The 21180-nt window shown below is 41.6% G+C and overlaps 1 protein-coding gene across 2 annotated transcripts in view; it reads right to left on the bottom strand.

Annotated features, from left to right (window-relative positions):
• The window catches only part of CDYL (chromodomain Y like), a 199886-nt gene extending 188768 nt beyond the window's left edge, over nucleotides 1–11118 (bottom strand). The window contains exon 1 of one of the 2 annotated variants that reach the window (XM_084873141.1): nucleotides 10581–11118. In XM_084873141.1, the coding sequence (XP_084729267.1) occupies nucleotides 10581–10604 (24 nt within the window). In that variant the 5' untranslated portion in view covers nucleotides 10605–11118. The remainder of the gene's footprint in view (nucleotides 1–10580) is intronic. The other variant, XM_084873140.1, reaches the window with a different exon arrangement.
• Nucleotides 11119–21180: the final 10062 nt, after the last annotated feature.

Raw genomic sequence — 21180 nt, 5'->3', positions numbered from 1 at the left:
AAAAAAAAAAAAAAAAAATTTGAGCCCAGCTGGGTATGGCTAAGTGGTTGAGCATCAACCTATGAATCAGGAGGTCACAGTCTGATTCCTGGTCAGGACACACGTCCCATATGAGGGCTGGATTCCCAGTGGGGGGTGTGCAGGAGCAGCCAATTAATAATTCTCTCTCAGGTTGGTAATGACATCGCCAAAGCAACTGGTGATTGGAAGGGTCTGAGGATTACAGTGAAATTGACCATTCAGAACAGACAGGCCCAGATTGAAGTGGTGCCTTCTGCCTCTGCCTTGATCATCAAAGCCCTCAAAGAACCTCCAAGAGACAGAAAGAAGCAAAAAAAACCATTAAGCACAGTGGAAATAACACATTCGATGAGATTGTCAGTATTGCCCAACAGATGTGGCACCGATCTCTAGCTAGAGAACTCTCTGGAACCATTAAAGAGATCCTGGGGACTGCCCAGTCTGTGGGGTGCAATGTTGATGGTCGCCACCCTCATGACATTATAGATGATATCAACAGTGGTGCAGTGGAATGTCCGGCTAGTTAAGGACCAAAAAGGAAAAGGACTCAAATAAAGATCATTTTGACAAGCAAAAAGTAATAATAATAATAATAATAATAATAATTCTCTCTCATCATTGATGTTTCTATCTCTCCCTTCCTCTCTGAAAGCAATAAATATATATTTTTTTAAATGCCTGATTACTCAAGTATTCTCATTTATATATCACCAATATCAGTTAATATTTCCCTTATCTACATCATTATGGAAGATAACACCAAAAGTCCCTGTTCTTAAACCAGGGTACAGATATATAGCAGGAGGTGAAGGGCTGTACGAAGACACTAACTCATGGCTCATCTTCCTAAAGCATCAACCTGATCCCAAAAAATTTATGGAGAAGAGTAAACATAAATACTGTTACCAAAATTTTAAATACTCTTTCTAGGAACAGTTTTCTCCAAACTATTTGTATTAAATTTAGAAATAATTTACTCCAAGACATCATGTAGGGTTTTGTTAAACACTAGAGCTAAGTACACAGTTCTCACATATATGGTATAATACTAAATGCTATAACTCCAGTCATTATAATTGTATCTCAGCTAAAAGTCAGGATTATTGACTGCTCACCACATTCATGTCCTCAGATAAGCACTGTGATAAACCAAAAAACAGACATACGGCCAACCATTCCAGAAAAAAACATGATATTATTTAATACCTACAGAAAGTAATGCATAAGCAGTGCACATTAATAATTAATAGTACAAAACAAAAAGTAAATTAATCACATAAAATTTGAAGGGGAGGATTCCTGCTAGCAGCGAACTCAAATAAGGTCCTGAATGAGGATTGATACTGAGGCTGACAAGTATTGGGGGGATCCACCACTTACTAGAAAAATAGCAATGCAAAGGGCTGCAGAGATGTGGACAAAGTAATCCAGTATCTATGGCTTCACTAGCTCTGACCAACTGAAGATGTGCTTATACAAGGTATGGCAAAAGTAGGCTTACCGTTGTTCATATTGAAAATAAAAAAATATTTAATAAATAACCCTATATAATAAAAGCCTAATATGCAAATTGTTCAACAGAGAGTTCCACTGGGAGTTCAACTACTCACTATGATGTGCACTGACCACCAGAGGGCGGCGTGGAACATGGCAGGCGTCAGTAACCGCACTGGCAGTGGAGGCACTGCCAGCCCCATGGGTTCCAACAAGAGTGGGCCCACAGCAGGGTGGTAGAGTGAGCGGGCGGCGCCAGGCCAAGGTAGGCAGGAGCGGGAGCCTGATCAGCCCCCCCGCCCCCCCCCCCCCCGCCCCCAATAACCCTGCAGACTGTGACCAATGGCAGCGGCAGGGGGCGGCCGACACCCAGCTCCCAGGCACTGAGGGAGCTGGGCAGGAGACCTGGCCCCAATCAATGCCGGCAGGACCCGAACGCCCTATAGGGGCGGCCCCCAGGCTGGGACAGGGAACTAGGAGTGGGTGGAGCCTGGGAAGAGCGAGGGGAGAGGGGAGAGGGGGAGAGGGGGCGGTGACCTCTCTCTGGTTCCTGGGGGCGGGGTGATGGGGACAGAGGTGCGGTGAGAATGCAGGGTGTCTGTCCAGCTCGCTCTCACTTCCCCTGCTACCCTGACCCTGAATGCCAGGGCTCACACGCCAGGGAAGTCCCCGCACTCAGGTGCCCGGCACCACCCCACACCCACACAGCCTCTCACGGCCTCTCACAGGTGAGCCAGGCAGCAACCGCTGGGACCGCAGGGGCCAGTCAGGCTCCCCACGGGTTCAAGAGCTGGTCTGTGAGGCTGGCCAGGAGAGAGTGTGCTGCCCACTCAGCTTCCATGTGGTGTTGCTGGACAGCCTAGAGGCCCACACTGCGCCCTGGCCCTCAGTGTCTTGCCAGGCTTATCACAACTCCATGTGAGGACTCAGGCGCCATGACTCAGGCAGAGGGGGGCAAGGCATGTGAGGGCCGGGGGCCCAGGTGCTGCCCAGGGCCCAGAGGTCAGCTAGGATCTGCCCTTCCACGCCGGATGCTCGGTGCTTCAATAGTCAGCCAGGGACCACACCATGCACAAATTTCATGCCCCCCAACCTCTAGTATAAGATAAACTGTGTTTGGCATACTCACAATCTTGTATACCAAAATAGGCAGAACAAAGATGTTGAACATTTTGCCTCAGAAGCATTAGATTTTTAACTATTATATCCATTTCCATAAACAGTTCCCTTGAAATCTAGTTTATACTTTATTTGCATTTTCAACATCTTTAGGTAAATCTCAAGTGTTGGTTCAAACCTTCAATCCCTATGTTCATGGTACAACAGATTCCAAATCAATAAGGTTGCTATGGATTCAAGGGGGTACTCTCACTACAAAATAACTAGATCTTCAATAGAATATAATTCTTAATACTTTAGTGGGCTTCAAAAAGCGAGGAAAATATCCAAGTGCCCCAGTAACTTCCCCAACAAAACCATAAAAGCAGACAAACACCAAAGACAAAGAAAGCAATCCACAGATTGGGATGGGTTGTGCATGGGATAGAATATTTAGCCCTTTGCACTCAGAACCATTCTGGACATTGGCTACCAGCTACTCGATGCTAACGGCGGAAACGTGCGTTGAAATAACTCAATTCCCCGTAATCACTAATAAACTGCAATGTCCCCTGAGAGGGGACAGCGGAGTGCAAAGGGTTAGAAGTAAAAATATATTTGTTGAAATTAAAAATTCAATGGGTGAGCTAAACAGAAAATTAGACATAACTCATTAGATACAGGATGCAAACAAAACAAAAACAAGGAAATAGAAATGAGAAGGCAAGAAACAGAGGATAGAATAAGAAGATCTAATAAATGACAACTTGGAATTTCCAGAATTCCATAAAAGAGCAACAATATATGATAAAATGGCCAATAATTTTTCAGCACTAATCAGGCACAAATCCACCAAAGAAACAGGATATACCAAACTCATTAATAAAATCACAATGCCCACACCTGAAATCTATGTGATCATATTAATGTCACCACATTTAGCTTAAAAAGAAGGCGAGGGGAATACAATGTCCACAAATGTAAAACTTGAGAACACTAAAGCCAAAGTGAGAAACTCAAAAGCAACCAGAGAAAGAAGACAGATCTCTGGCAAATTAAACTGACAATAACCTCCTCAAGAATACTGGGAAAGTCAGAAGACAATTGAATAATATCTTCAAAATGCTATAAGAAATAACCAATTGACTGGTTTTATTTGGAATCAATTCTATTTTTCAAAAACAAGGGCAAAAAATATTTCCAGATGATAAAAAAAAAAAAAACTAGCTACTTTTCCAGCCATAACCATCATTAAAGAAATCTCTAAAATGATATACTCGAGAAAGGAGAAAAAAAATCATCACAGCACAAAGTTCTGTAATATGACTAATGCTCAAACAAATTGGTAAAGATATAGGTAAAGCTAAACAAATACTGTCTGTATGGAATAATAATATTCTATATCATGAGGTGTTTTTTATTCATGAGCAATAATAAACATTGGAAGATAATAGCATATACTACTAAGTTTATGGCGGATCAGAGTTAAAGGATTTTAAGGTCCTTTTATTGCCAGAAGTGGAGCTAAAATAATAATTAACTTTAGACATTATATATGTACAACTTCAAGAATAGCCGCTTAAAGACTGGAAATAACATACAACTTCCAAACCAAAATCAGTGAGGTTTTAATATAGTTTTACTGTAGGATCTGGCTGGAGCAGAGTTGAGTTGGGGGGGGGGGGGGGGGAGTCAAGGTCCAACTCAGAGGTGTCACAAACAATTCCAATTCTAATAATTCTTTGGGGTCACAGATTCTTTTGAAAAACTGTTAGTCTTCTCCCCCAGAAAAAAAATGCTCATGTGTACTTGTACAAATTTTCAAAGAAACACAAAAGACCTTTCCCAGACTTCCCAGAGAAAAAGAATCCCCAAGGCCTTGGCTAGCTTAGAAAGCTGAAGAGAGTTAATGGGAAAGAGTAAAGTTAGAAGTTCTCCCTATCCTAGAGTTAAAACCTCATATGAAATGTAAAAAGAACAGCACAGGGCATAATGTTTCAGAAAGGAGGAACCTGAAAGTAAGGAATCAAAAATGGAATCATTCCTATAATTCAGGCTTTCATTAAAATGTGATTCAACAGTTACATAACTATTGCAATATCTGGATTGTGGAAAATAATGGCTAGAAATAAATTCCTAGTTTTAAAGATTGTAAACACCAATCTTATAATCTGGTGGACAAGTATGGCATACACAATGAAGACAGAAAACAGAAATTTCAACATTAACTACCTAGTGTTTTATTTCATTGATTTGTTTAGAAAGAAGAAGGGAGAGAGAAAGAAACAACCATGTAAGAGAAAAACATCACTGGTTGCCTCCCGCACACACCCCGGCTAGGGAATCAAACCCGCAACCTGGGTATGTGCCCTGTTGGGAATCGAACGCACCATTTTCTGGTATTACAAGATTACACTCCAACCGAGCCATAGCAGGCAAGGCTACCTAGAGTTTTTAATACTCCCTTCCTGGAATGACTCAATTAATAACCTACAGTGTTTAAAGGACCTATAAAAAGTATTAGTCTGGTGCACCTAAAGCACCTCTTCTGCAAAGACAGATCCTATTACCTCCCAACCTCAACTTGTAGCCTGTGTCAGAAATACAGACCATTGCAATCCACGGGCTCTTAAATCTACCTGCATTCCAGAAAGAAGCTTATGGAACGCACATAGATTCCCGTCTCAACCCAAACACTGAAAACTAAGAATACTAGGGAAGCCAGAAGACATTTGAATAATATCTTCAAAATGCTCTAAGACCCAAAGAATCTGTATTTTAAAAGTACCCCAGATGACACTACAAACACACACTATATAACACTATTCCTCCTTATTCACTAAAATGTAACTCATATTGGCTTTGTGCACCATTGATATTCAAAACTGTAAATCAAAATGTTGCAAATAAAGAATTTCCTATATACCATGGAAATATATTCAGTGATTAAAATCATTATAGAGCATAAGGAAAAATTCAGTGATTCTTAGATATCACAGCAAGAACAGAAAAAGCTTATTCTAGAATACAAGAATTAAAAGCAAATTCAAAGGAAAAGCACAGGAGATGTGTTTAGGCCAGTGGCCGGCAAACTTCGGCTTGAGAGCCACATGCGGCTGTTTGGCCCCTGAGTGTGACTCTGCCACAAAATACCGTAATGCGGGCGCGCATGTACAGTGCAATTGAAATTTCATGGCCCGCCGAAACCAGTTTGGCTCAATGGGTAGAACGTCGGCTTGGGGACCGAAAGGTCCCGGGTTCGATTCCAGGCAAGGGCATGTACCTTGGTTGCGGGCATATCCCCAGTAGGGGATGTGCAAGAGGCAGCTGATTGATGACTCTCTCATCGATGTTTCTCTCTATCTCTCTCCCTTCCTCTCTGTACAAAATCAATAAAATATATTAAAAAAAAAAAAAATTCATGGCCCATGCGCAGAAGTCAAAAAAAAATTTCAGTCGTAGTACTGTTGATTATTTGGTTCTTGTAATACCAGAGAGGTGCTTTGACTATTGAGTTAGCCAACCACTGGTTTAAGCAGATGAATAAATATTCTCAATAGTTCACATTTAAGATAGTGTGTTAATTTTCCTTCTTTATATATATATACTGGAGGCTCGACGCACAAAATTCATGCAAGAATAGGCCTTTCTTCCCCCAACTGCCAGCACCAGCTTCCCTCCGGCACCCGGGACCTGGGACCCAAGCTTCCCTAGAAGCCAAAGCTTCATCAGGAAGGACGGAAGGACATCCGGCCTAATTAGCATATTACACTCTTATTATTATAGATACATATATATCAGAGAGGAAGGGAATGGGAGAGAGAGAAACATCAATGAGAGAACCATTGATCAGCTGCTTCCTGCATGGCCTCCACTGGGGACTGAGCCTGCAACCTGGGCATGTCTTTCTATCAGAAATCAAACTGTGACTGCCTATTTCATAGGGCAACACTCAACCACTGAGCCACACGCTGGGCTAAGATAGTGTGCTAATTTTTCAAAATACATACACATTTGACTTTACTGCCCCTCAATCAATTTCAGAAGTCAAATAACTCTCTTCCTTTTCTAATTTTGGCGATCTCAATCTTTTAAGAACTAGCTTACATTACACAAAACAGATGATGGTTTATCTTAACATCATAGGTCTCCTGATCTCTGTGACTTCCATTTGAACTACATGTGCAGATTTTATTTATAATTGTGCTTTTGGTCAATGTATTAAAAAAAAAAAGAGCAATCTTATCCCAAACGTAGGAGGTTCAAAAGACTTCTCTTTGCCCCAAATCCTGATTATGTTTCCATACTAATCATCTTTAAGACAATTTTTAAATAAGGCAGGTATAATTTCATTCTTAAAAGCTTACTTTCATTTTTGATTGAATAAAACATTCATGAGTTGGATAAATGTTTTCTCAAAAGGCTAAGACTAGATCACTGAGATCGTCCTGAAATTTAAATTAGCTATTATAGTAGTTCTCAAGGGAAATCCCACAACCACTGAGAAAAAGGAATTAAGATACACAATAAAGAGAATGTCTCTTCATGTTATAAAGGGTCAATTCCTTATTTGGTTCACATATTGAAGGAAAGAGTGGAACTCAGAACTTCTGGCTCTACACCTAGGGCTGGGATTAGAAAGTCTTTATATACTCCACACTTCACCCTCCATATGTCCCAAACCTGATCTCCGGAACAGATCGTCTAAAACAGAAGTCAGACTAAGACATGGAGGCCAAATCTAGTCCATTGCCTGTTTTTGTAGAATCCATGAACTTATAATGTTTTTTACATTTTTAAATTATTTCTAAAAAAAGAATATTTTATGCCATGTAAAAATTACATGAAATTCGAATTTTATTGTCCATTAAGTTTTATTGGAACACAGTGCTCATCCATTTAGTTATTGTTTCTAGTTACTGAGCTTAGTAGTTAAAACAAAGACTTCCTGGCCTGCAAGATTTAAAACATTAACTATCGGGCCCTTTACATAAAGTTTATGGACCCCTGAACTAAAGGATGCTTGTCTTTTTGTGAAAGCTACTTAAGTTCTTAACCTGAGTCAGTCAAACCTCTACTTTCCCCAATTCTAGCTGCTGGTAATACAGGGAGTAAATTTACTGTATCTTTCAACTAACAGTAGGTCTTCCAATTTTGGAATGCTAATGGCTGATGTTCCACCCTATCTTGTCTAAATCCTGATCCCTTATTTTTTATTCACAAAGCATAATTACAATTACCATTAAATTAAAATAACCTTTACTAAGGATCTATTACCATCTACCAGGCACCATTCTAAGTGTTGGAGATCTCACTTCTTTTTAGGTGAGAAAACAACAGCTTAGCAACCAGGTAACTAATTTGTCCAAGTTCACATAGCTACTGCAGATCTCTGCTCTTACCATATACCACATTACCTCAAAAAAAGCAAGACTGAACTTCCTCTTTTGTCTCAATATATTCTTCTAGAATGCTGGAGTCTGAGGCCAAACATGAAAATTCTACTTCAATTTAGGCAAAATTGGACAAAACTAGGCAACTAATGTCCCATGACTGGATACTAACTAAAGTACCTTGTGCTCTCCCCAGCCTTGTCAGCTTGTCAGCCTGTAGTGTTCGTTTACAACTGCCTATCAGTTCTGCCTCACAAATAATACTGCCTTGATTTAAAAATATACAATCATATCTTTAGAAAACAAAAGCCAGGCCTCAGAGATGCATGTTAGATCAGTTAAAATAATAACCATCACTTACTGAGTATTTCCTATGGGAATTGTAGGGCATGCTTTAGATGTTTTTTTCATTTAAACTTCACAGCTTTGGGAGATAAACATGGATTCCAATTTTACAGATGAGGAAACTAAACTTTAAAGGTTAATTTACCCAAGATGACAGGGTTGGGATTCAGTAACTATGTTCTGACTCCAAATCCAGGCCCTCAACCACTATGCTGAACTTTCAAATATCAACTTTCAATCATAATATGGTCAGTGTTGCCTACAAGTAAAGAAAACTTACAAAATGTACCATGAAAAGATACTGCCCACCATATTATTTACTTTGACTTCAATTATTCTCCTGTAACTTTCTCAAAACTAAGATTAAAAACAGAATCAAAAATTCAATTGTATAGGTGTATCATTCCTTTGCAATGCACTTATTTCTTCCACAATAGATTTTTTTTGAAGGTATAAGCCATTCTCATACCCTTGGTCCTATGAAACCTTTGTGACAGACATTCAATAAACATGCTGAATGAACAGAAGCTGTTCAAATATTTCTTATAAATGAATTCTGCCAGGAAAGTAGTGAGTAGAAGATATACAGAAGCAGCAAAGAAAAAAATTAAAAGCAATTCCTTATACACTAGTGATAAATGTAGTTTTCAGGATCGTTTTTATACACATAAGATACAACTTATGTATAAGGTGCCACCTTATGGAATGAACTAAGTGTGCATTTATAATCACAAAATGAAGAGTGAATACTCAAGGCTAAACTATTAAAGAATAATCTAATGGAGAAACCAAAACCCCTCACATCCTCATACTGTGTACTGTCCCAACTGTATGTCTTAACCTGGAAGATCTTCTGCATCTTAGCCTCTAATTCTAGAATTTCCCCATACCCAACACTTTCTTTCCTGGAAGGGAAGCTTGAGAATAAGGAGTGTTTTTTCCCTTTACATACCCACATGATCCAAGATAGTATCTTGAATACAGTAGGGCATTGCTACTGTATAAAGTGGTTGAACAAAATGGAACATTTTCAGGTGCCAGCTAAGGTACACTGACCATATACAATTTAAGGGGAGGCAACAACCTCACCATTAATTCTACAGAAGGCAGCCTCCGCCTAAAACTTTTGCAGACACTTGCTTTTAAAAAAAACAACAAAAAGTTGTTAGAAGGCTATCACTGTTGGCAACAGAGCTCCATTCTGTGGCATTATATGCCCATAAGACACCTCAGAGGGCTCATCTGGTACTTATATGAAGGGTTGGTTCACAAGGGCCAAGGGGCTCTACTTGTTATAGACGCTTACTTAGGTCCCTACACATTCAGGTCCCTAGACACATCGCAAAGGTGAATACAGAGTTCCATAAGTTTTAAGTCTCTAATGAACATATATTTACAAATACATATGAAACTGAAGACATTTATCCAGAAGAACTGAAAGTCTTCTAAGCTCCTGTACTCCCAGGAAGTCCACTTTGAAATACGTCAAGAAGTTACATCGAGGTATACAAAGTATGTCTAAAAGATCCAAACTGATAACTCCAAAACTTGTCGTTGAAGCTGACAAAACTGCCCTAAAACTAAGAGTTCTGAGTGTGCCCTTTCTTACTTTCAACGCTGCGACGCCAATGAATGATGGTATATCAGCGTTAAATTTAAATTTCCTGACTCCGGCCACAATGCTAACCTAATTAAAGCATGTGGTCAACGTTTGGCATTTTCGGTGCGATATTTTGCATCGTTCTGACTAGCAGCCGAGTTGAAAGACAGTTGCGCTCTTCCTCATGCCCCCCATAGCCAGAGGCAAAAGCCCTCACACCGAAACGCCTTATTAAATGGACAGGAACAGCACCCCCGCGCCCCTCTCAGACCCCGCCGGGCGGCGAGCGGGGCTTCACGCCGACCGCCCTCGCCGAGAACTTTGGGCTCCGTCTGAGCGAGTCACTCGCGCGAGCGCCACTTCCCCGCGGCCGGGACCCCCCACCCCCAGGAGCCTGACAACTCCCGGGAGCCCCTCCACGCCCGACGCGTGGCCCCGGCTCCCCTCGCACCCATTTCCCGTCCGGCCAACTGCTGCCGGGGGAGGGGGCGGGCAGCGCGGGGGGCGCCGGGGGCAGAGCCGGCCGTCGGGGTGGACGCGGCCGGGCAGGGGTGGACGCGGCCGGGCAGGGGCGGCGCGGGGCGGCGGGCGAGGGCGGCCCGAGGGTCCGGGAGGGGGAGGGGAGATACCTCGTACAGCTCCTCGGAAGCCATGGTGGGCAGTGGAGTTGCGGGCAGGCGGGAGGGGCAGGGTTGGGGCGAGGCGCCGCCGCCTGGCGGCCGACACTTTGTTTCAGTTGGGTCCCTGCGTGGCCTGCGCTTCCTGCTCCGCTCCGCGCCGGGGCCCCGCAGGCGCCTCTCGCACTCGCGGCCGGAGCGGGCCGGCGCCGCGGCGGGGTGTGCGCAGGAGCAGCTGCGCAACGCGCCCTCGCGCCCCGCGCTCACTCCCCGGCGGGCCGGCTGGGGCTCGGGCTCATCGCGCCCGCCGCGGGGCCGGGCCGGGCTGGGGCAGGCGCAGCGGCGGTGCGCGGCTCCGTGGCTCCCCCTCTCCGGTGTAGTGCAAAAATCTTCCTACTTGCGACCAAAAAAAAAAAAAAAAAAAAAAAAAAAAAAACCTGCCCCGGCTACTGGGCATGCTCAGTGCGGTCGCGGGGCTGGCGGAGCCCCACTCCCGCGCTCCGGGTTTTCAGACCGCCCTCGCGGGAGAGGCGGGGAGGCCGGCGGGGCGGGGCGCCTGAGGGGAGCGGTGGGCTCCCTCCCGGCTGAGGTGGGCGGGTGGGCCGAGGGGAGGGGGGGGCAGAGCAGCCGGCAGGAAGGGGCGTGGCTGTGGGCGGGGCCGCGGCGAGGCGTGGGCGGGGCCCCCAGGCGGTGGGCGGGGCTCCGGTTCGCCCAAGTCCCCTCGCGGAGGTCGGACCCGGCCGGACGCCGCCCACCAGGCCGCCTCGACGTGGGTGCCGAGTGCCAGGCCCCGGGCCCACTGGGCCAGGCATCTGCGGCCCGAAGTTGAACCGGGGGCCTGGGGTCGAGGTGGCTGGCGTCCGGAGCCCGCTGCTCCGACGGCAGGGGCCGAGCGACAAATGCTGGACTCCCCTCCTGGGAGGCGCAGAGCTCCTGCCGGCGTGCGCCCACCACAGCTCCCGTCGGGGCCAGGCCAGCCCGCGGTTGACAGGCCGCGTGGCCAGGTGAGGCCCCCCACCCGAGCACGTGTCCGCCTCCCTCGCGGCAGCCGCCAAGACGCGGAGCTCGGAGCACGTGCCCGCCGAGGTGCCCGGCACACTTCGGGCGCGCTCTCCCGGCCGGAGGTGGGAGCCCGGCCCCGGCGAGGCGAGGGCGGTGCGAGGGCGCGGCCGCATCAGCGCTGCCCGCAGTTTCCCCCCCTCCGGCCTCCCAGTTCCTCTTGGACCTCCCACCATCTCCCAAGAGGAGAGGTCGGGATCTGGACTCCAGGGAGGTCTGGGTTCTACAGGATGGAAACTGTAGGTGGTGGTTCTCTTTGGGGGAAACGGTGTGTACAACTAGCTACACGACAGGCTCTCTCGGCCAGAACAGCCATGAGCCGGCCCTTCTGCTTCCCACGGGAAAGGGGCAAACGGGGGGCGGCCTGCGAAGCCAGTCCCCAGGGCACACCTGCCGGGAAACTGGACGTTTCCCCATCCGGGCGGGTGAGGAAGGGACTTGCCGGCCCGACTCTTACGAACAGCAACTCCACAGTTTCCGGCTGAAGCAACGGAACTTCGCGGGGCAGCGCAGAGACAGTTCACACTCTCCCACCACCCAACACCTGGAAACCACCATCATCAAATCCTACATTCTCACAATACACCCAGTTCATAACCGACCTCCTAGTCACCAGACTCCTCCACCAGTTTTCTTCCTAAAACCTCATTCTGTAGTGCCCCAAAATACAGTTGAACTACAAGGCTTTTCACAGACCCCGCTTGGTATCTGCCCTCCTCACGCTCAGGAACGATCTCAACACTTGTTCTTTAGTCACTTCAAGTCGAATCACCATTTTCTTCATGCCGGTGCCTCTACCTGCAATTCCCTTAGCCACCTTAAACTCCAGCTCCAACATCACAAAAAAAAAAAAAAAAATCTCCTCTGACTTCCAGGGCAAAAAGAGTTACTCCCTCTCCAGCGGCTCCTGAACACTCAGGCTGCTTCCCTGCAGCACTTACCTGTGTTTTAGCTCTTTTGTCCACTCTTCTCTCCCACGTTCATTTCAAGACTATGACCTCACAGATCCCATCTTCACAGTTGACTCTCCAGCCCTGGCATCATTCTCTACATACAAAATATGTTCTTGTTCAATAAATTGGAATTTCAGTGCTCTAAATAAAGCCCGGTACACACACATCCAATTCCCATTATCAAATGCTTTTACAACAGAATCACAAAGTCCCCACCACTTTTGCCAAGGCTCTTTCAAATTCTGCCTCTTTTCCTGATGGCCCAGCCAATTACCTCTCCCTCCTCCAAAACATTAGCGCCTCTATCCTCTGACTTAATTTCATTATTTGCTGCATTTGGTAATTGTCTCTAGAGTCTAGACACACAAATTCATGAACATAAGTTGTAAGCTCCTTGAAGGCAAGGACTGGTACTTTATCAGCCAAGTCTCAAAACAGAGCACTCTACTCAAAAATAAAGGGTAGATGTGTTCGTTTGTTTTTAATTACACAAGTGCAATAAAAATATTTTTAAAAGGGATCCTCAACCTAAAATGGACAGGCAGATCTCACATATAAACCTATATATAATGATATAAAAATATATATATTATTTTTCTCGCGGCCACCAAAAGTATAGAATTTAAGCATTCACAAGTTGCTCCACTGTGTGCTTAATGGACTGGGATGTTAAATATATCATCTCTAAAGTCTCCAATACTACCATTGTTACCAAGGGAAGGAGGAAGAAACAAGGGTAGAAAAATCCCTACTACAATATTTATTAAGCTAGTACATTTGAGATAGATACAGTCCTAGGGTAAGTTGCCCTTCCCCAATGTGGAAAAAAAGGGGCGAGGGAGGGAATCAGAGCCTAAAAAAGTTAACTCCAAAAAATCAATTTACTCGGACCTTTAACCCTGATGCTTATTTATGATGCTATGATTATTCATCAACATTAAAAGAGTGTCTACAGGGATGGGTCACTTCCATAACAAAGCAAGAGTAAACTATTCTCCTAAGCTCACCTCCAACTACCTCTCTTCAATAATTAGTTGGTTTCTATCTTAATTAAGAACACCGGTCGAGGAGACTAGTACTAAGGTACACATTAGTGACTCAGATATTGATCAAGTCCACTTTGCCCTCCACCTGAAACCCGTTTTACTGAATGCAGTTTTGATTGTTTATATTTTACTTCATTAGTTCAATTTGTCTTTTAAGCAAATTCTGCTTTCTTCCCCCATTTTTTTTTTATATAAACAGCATTTTATCAGTACTCATTCTAGAAGTACGTCCAAGATTACTTAATGGCTTTAAATTTATGCCAACTTTTAAAATAGTGAAATTTTGCAGTAGTTACCACAACCACGTGTGTGGGTGCTGTGAGAGTACTTCTTTCAGGAATTTGAGAATACAAGTGAAATCACATTCCCTTAAACACATCAAGATAGAAGTCTGCATTGTACCAAAAATACATGAAACACGATAATATGTACTAGTAAAATCCATGGATCTTAAAGATTATCAAAGTAGTCAACAAGCATGATGATGTCCACATGTGATTAAAATACTACACATCTACAAGCAGTAAGCTTCAACTCTTACCTGTTGTAAACCCATGGTGAAGACCAACATAAACCAGTTTATTCCTTTTCCAAATTGATCTGAATGATTGGTAGTTGAAAATCGGTACCATCCAAGATAAGACTTTTCAAATCAGAAGTCAAAGCTGTTTCCAACTTGGCAGGACAAGAACTAATATTTTAAATTAAAAGTTCTCCCCTTTACTCAGAAAACAGTCCAATCGGTTGCTGTTCCCATTATCCCAAGAATCTGCATTTCATCTACATTTGAATTCTAAGGCAGGAGAGGAAGTGGGGGATGGGACATGAAAAAGGAAAGGATTCAAAGTCTAGCAACTACTACTCTCAGAGCCAAAGGCATTTTGAGGTTGAATGGCTGTGAAAAAGCTGATAGTGATTTCCTTGATCAATTTTGTACCCCGAGAGCATAATCTAGTTTGGCTACCTTCTGCAAAACCCAAAATTTAACTTAGTTTTTAATGAAAGAAAAGTGACCTAAGTTTTTTGTGTTTGCAAACTGTGGCCAAAGAGAAATTAAATACCATTCTTGTTATAGAGTATCCACTCCACAAAATTTGAGGAAATTCCTACCTCAATCACGTATTCAAAGAAAGTAAGAAAATGTTAAGCTAAGAAGCAAAAGAGAAACATAGAGAACCAATCATAAAATGAATTCAGATTCTAGGGCCTTTTTTGAACTTGGAGCCAACCACCTTTTCCTTCCCAGAAAGCGTAAATTGGGTACCAGTGCACTTTTCTTTTCTGGACAACCAACCACCTCTGATTCCTGGTTTCGGCTGCCTCTTCCTTCCCTGGCCAAGTAGTCAATTTCCTCATTTCAACTGGCAGCCTTTCCCTGCCTGCATCTGTCTTGGACCCCAGCCTTTATTCTCTCTTTTGTTTAGAAACTAGTACCTAATCCAGCAGCCACACTGCTGTTTCCTGGCCAAATGCTACCATTTATTTAATCTCTTTACCCTAGTGATATCAACTCTGAGACTTCTTCACATTTGATTTCAGCAATTTCCTCTTAGGCTGAGGTTCCACCATTGCCCAAACCTCATCTACTTACAAATAAGGACTTAGAGTTTAACTGTGGTTCTTCTTCTTTTTTTTTTTTTTTTTTTTTAAATATATTTTATTGATTTTTTTACAGAGAGAAAGGGAGAGAGATAGAGAGCTAGAAACATCAATGAGAGAGAAACATCCACCAGCTGCCTCCTGCACACCCTCCACCTGGGATGTGCCCACAACCAAGGTACATGCCCTTGACCGGAATCGAACCTTTGACCCCCCAGTCCACAAACCAATGCTCTATCCACTGAGCCAAACTGGTTTCGGCCTTTTTTCCTATTAATGTTAATTCTAGAAATTAATTTGGTTAATTCTACCAAAAATTGTTTGAAATATATTTTTGTTGTATTTTCTTTTGATTGATGTAATTGATCAAGATGGAAGAAGTTTTTCATTTATAACTTTATATATTACCTCACCTTCTGAGAACAGAAAATAACTAAAAGCCTAAGGTACTGCCATTACATTCTGGTTGACTTTACAACAGGGTAGTAATTAATTCACTTTGAATTCCTGGGGGGGGAAATTTTAATGTAAATGTCCCTTGAGTTATTGTGACTGGACACCTATGTTTGTAACTCTAGTGAGATCATTTCCAGTAAACTCATTACCTTCTGGAGAGAGAAAGAGAGAGAGAGAGAGTAAGTAACTAGGGAGAAGTGTATGGACCATCTGGCTGGTAAAGAAAATAGGAACACCAGGTTCACCAGAAACAGTGGAATCCAGAATTAGCACAGGACCAGAGCAGGAGGGGGTTGAATATAAGAGTAAATTGATAGATCCTCCCTTCCCCCAACTTATGGACGGAGTATGACATAACCTGCACCTGCACCCTGGACATTTCTGAGCACCGAACCAGGCACCTTATATGTACTATATACATTGCACCACCAATCAGCACCTGCCAAATACCTTAAGCGAGTGGTTGGCAAACTCATTAGTCAACAGAGCCAAATATCAACAGTACAACAATTGATATTTCTTTTGAGAGCCACATTTTTTAAACTTAAACTTCTAATCCACTTCTTCAAAATAGACTTGCCCAGGCTGTAGTATTTTGTGGAAGAGCCACACTCAAGAGGCCAAAGAGCCACATGTGGCTCGCGAGCCAGAATTAGCTGACCATGGCCCTAAGCCCTTGATTCCTAAGTACCTAAGTGCCTAATCATGTGCCTTATTTGAAACCACCAATCAGTGAGTGCCTAGTAGTACCCTAAGCCTTATCCCTTCCTATTCTTCCCCTCAAAAGGCGTGTTCACCTCTGCTCCTGTTGCTGTTCTCCCTTTGTGAGACAGCCCTGCAGGGTCCTTCTCCTCTAATAAAGCCTGTAGTCCTGGTTTGTCAGCCTCTCTCTCATTCTTTCATAAATGAATCTAAAAGCAAAGCTATGCCTACACAAGCATATGGAAACATGTTTTTAGGGTTTGATTTTTCAAGCACTAGTATTGTCTCATGCAGAGGTCCTGGACTTGTGTCCCCAGACAGATAATAACAGGTTCACTTTGTAACTTATTAGAAATACAAATTCTCGCCCTAACCGGTTTGGATAGAGCATCAGAGTGTAGACTGAAGAGTCCCAGATTTGATTCCGGTCAAGGGCTTGTATCTTGGTTGCAGGCACATCCCTAATAGGAGGTGTGCAGGAGGCAGCTGATATTTCTTTCTCATCTATGTTTCTAACTCTTTATCTCTCTCTCTCTCTTCCTCTCTGTAAAAAATCAATAAAAATCTTATAAAAAACATATTTTAAAAAAGGAAGTACAAATTCTCCGCCCACTACCCACATACTGGCACCCAGCAATCTGTTTAACAACTCTTCCAGGTGATTCTGATGCATGTTAAAGTTTGTGAAGCACTGTTTAGCAGTTTTGTTTCTTTCTTTGTTGTTTTTATTTTTTTTTATTTTTATTTATTTTTTATTTTTTTTAAATATATATTTTATTGATTTTTTTACAGAGAGGAAGAGAGAGGGATAGAGAGCCAGAAACATCGATGAGAGAGAATCATCGATCAGCTGCCTCCTGCACACCCCCCACCGGGGATGTGCCCACAACCAAGGTACATGCCCTTGCCTGGAATCGAACCCGGGACCTTTCAGTCCGCAGGCCGATGCTCTATCCACTGAGCCAAACCGGACCTGGCTCTTTGTTGTTTTTAAATCAAGCTACAGATTTCAAACTATTAGTGAATCTTTAGATTATTTTAGTAGCTCTTGACTCAAATTTTTTTTTAATGAGACAGGATGGAATGGATAGAATTGAATGGACTTGGGAAAGAATTAGTATGCACACATCACATGTGGACATACACTCACATACATATAGATGTATATTATATACTAAGTCATAATGTAAAATCTATTTCTTACATTTTGATTGAGATAAAAAAAATTTGAAAGTCTGTGTTTGTGAGATGGATAACAAAACCCTGCAAAGTTGAATTGCTAATTATAAATGTATGGTATTACCGAAGTGCTCTAAAACCATTTTCTTAAATGGTTTAATAATCTCTTTTTGTACTACAAAAGTGTCTTATTTCTCCATAAATACTACAAAGGTGTTCAGACCAGTTTCCTTTGTAAATTAGTACATATCCTAGAGTAATATATTTTGAACTAATAAGGATTTATAGTTTATATTTTAGGCCTTTCTTTCCAAAGAATGTGGAACCATTTCCAGAGTATCCCTAACAAACTGCAAAGCGAATGCAGTTTACTTTGGTCAATAGCATCATTAAAACTCACACACACACACACACACACACACACACACACACACAAGCACTTACCCTGTGTTGGAAACTGTTATAATCACCTTACAGATATTAATGTCTTAAATTCAACAAGCACCTAATAAAAATTAGAGCTAAAAACCCTAAGTAAGCACATCCATCTATAAAGCACCTTTTGGAATAGGTAGTATTGTTTCCATTCCTAGTAAGTAAGAAAACTAAAATTCATATTCAGGTCCAGGTAACTCTAAGTCTGAGTTTTGAACCATTAAGTTATATTCAGTCATTCTTTCAAGAAATATTTCTTAACCACTTTTTGTGTGACAGGTCTCTGGCTAATCAATATATGTCCTACTATTATCCCATATCCCAAGCAGCTGATAATCTATTGGGAAAGATAGACATTAAATTGTTAGGGAAAAAGTCCTAACTATAAATCAATATTAATTGCAAGAAGCTGTGAGCTCACATGACCTGGAGGTGAGTCTGGTCTGCTGTTTCCCCCCAAACAGTGTCCATTACCCCATGGACACCCTAGACATGCTTGGCCATAGCAAGGAATGATCATTAGAAAGTTATTTAATACCTTTGTAAAAAATAGCATCTAGCCTAGCCAGTGTAGCTCAGTTAGTTGAGTGTTGTCCCATGCACCAAGCGGTCACTGGTTCGATTCCTGGTCACTATACATGTTGCAGGCTCTGTCTCCAGTGGGGAGCATACAGGATACAGCCAATTGATGTGACTGATGTTTCTCTCTCATAAATGTTTCTATCTCTCTCTCCCTCTTCTTTCCTTTCTCTCTCTCTAAAACAAAGAAATCAATAAAAACATATATTTAAAAATAAATAACATTTTTTAAAAAGCATCTAAATAGCCATTATGGGAGAAAACAACACTTTGACTTCCATGCAGTTGCTTTACAGTTTAGCATTAAAAAAAGAAAGAAAAAAAAGAAAGAAAGAAAGAAAGAAAGAAAGAAAGAAAGAAAAGAAAAGAAAAGAAAAGAAAAGAAAAGAAAAGAAAAGAAAAGAAAAGAAAAGAAAAGAAAAGAAAAAAGAAAAGAAAAGAAAGAATTATGAGACATTAAAAATGACATAGCCCTAGCCTGTTTTGCTCAGTGGATAGAGCGTCGGCCTGCGAACTGAAAGGTCCCAGGTCCCATTCTGATCAAGGGCACATGCCTGGGTTGTGGGCTTGATCCCCAGTGGGAGACTTGCAGGAGGCAGCCGATCCATGATTCCCTCTCATCATGGATGTTTCTATCACTCCCTCTTCCTTATTTTCTGGAATCAATAAAAATATTCTTTTTAAAAAAATGACAAAGAACAAAACAAAAACCTGTTTCTTTCTTCCCAGCTAAAGATAATATTTCCATATTCAAGCCAATACTTGACAGACTTTTGAATATATTATGGAAATTAGGGAGTATGCAATATTCTGTTCAGTATTTAGGGCTTATTTAAGAGTCTCATGCTCTACCGACTGAGCTAGCCAGGCACCTATTTAGGGCTTATTTAGTTGTTGTTCTTTAGAAAACTAAATTATTTTATAATGAATTTAGATGTGCAAAAAAATTTACAAATTTAATATAGAGATTTCCTATACCCTCACAACTTCTCCTATTATTGTTATCTTATCTTACATCAATATTGTACATTTGTCACAATTAATGCACCAATGTTGATACATTATTGTGTATCAACTTGGCTGTTACTGTATGAGGTTCACAAGTCATGTATTTGGCATTTATAAGTCTAACTATTATAACTGATGTGTGTTCAGTATTAAGGATATACAAAATAGGAACCACTCTATCATTACATAGCTAGGGGACCTGATTTATTGGATACATTAGAATGACTGGTAATTAGTGTATGAATGGCTCCTTTTAAATTACTAAAGGATTAGACCAGACGGATTAGCAGTGAGAAAATTGAAACGACCATTAATAACCTCCCCAAAATTAAAAGTCCAGAACCAGATGACTTCACCAGTGAATTCTACCAAATGTTCAAAGAAGATTTAAAACCTATCCTCAAACTCTCACAAAAAATTGAAGAAGAGACAATACTTCCTAAACTATTCTATGAGGCCAATATAATGTTGATACCAAAACCTGGCAAAGATAACACAAAAAAAGAAAACTACAGACCAATATCTCTGATGAATACAGATGTAAAAATCCTAAACAAAATACTAGCAAATCGAATACAATACATAAAAAAAATAATACATCACGATCAAGTGGAGTTCATCCCAGGGACACAAAGATGGTTCATATATGCAAATCAATCAATGTAATATACCACATTAATAAAAGAAAGGATAAAAATCATATGATCTTATCAATAGATGCAGAAAAAACATTTGATAAGATACAACATCCATTTATGATTAAAATATTCAATAAAATAGGAATAGATGGAAAGTAAATCCACATAATAAAGGCTGTCTATGTAAACCCTTAGCTAATATCATAATAGTGAAAAACTCTTAAGATCAAAAACAAAATAAGGATGTCTACTCTCACCATTCATATACAACATAGTTCTGGAAGTCCTAAGAGCAGTAAGACAAAATAAAAGGCATCCAAATAGGGGAGAGAGAAGTAAAACTGTCACTTTTTGCGGATGGCATGATTGTGTATATAGAAAACCCTAAAGACTATACCAAAAAACTATTACAAACAATAAACAAATACATTCAAGTTGCAGGATACAAAATCAATGTGCATAAATCCATTGCCTTCCTATATACTAACAACAAAATTTCAGAAAAAGAAATGAAAAAAGTAATTCCTTTTACAATTGCAACCAAAAGAATAAAATAGGTAGGAATAAATTTAAAGAACACGAAAGCCCTAAATACTAAAAATTACAAAGCATTATTAAAAGAGATTGAAAAAGATACAACAAAAATGGAAAAATATCCCGTGTTCATGTATTGGGTGAATCAACACACTTAAAATGGTCATATTACCTAAAGCAATATCCAAATTTAATGCAATTCCCATGAAAATCCCAATGTCATTTTTTAAAAGAAATAGATGAGAAATCATCAGATTTGTATGGAATCACAAAAGACCTTGAATAGCCAAAGCAATCTTGAGAAAAAAATAATGAGGTATCATGCTACCTGACTTTAAATTATACAACAGAGCTATAATAATCAAAACAACATAGTATTGGCAGAAAAACAGAAACATAGATCAATGGAACAGAATAGAGAGCT

Source organism: Pipistrellus hanaki, assembly GCF_964339955.1.
Source record: "Pipistrellus hanaki genome assembly, chromosome: 2".
Classification (NCBI taxonomy): domain Eukaryota; kingdom Metazoa; phylum Chordata; class Mammalia; order Chiroptera; family Vespertilionidae; genus Pipistrellus; species Pipistrellus hanaki.
The sequence above is the reverse complement of the archived record's forward strand: the minus strand, read 5'-3'. Positions and strand labels throughout refer to the sequence as shown.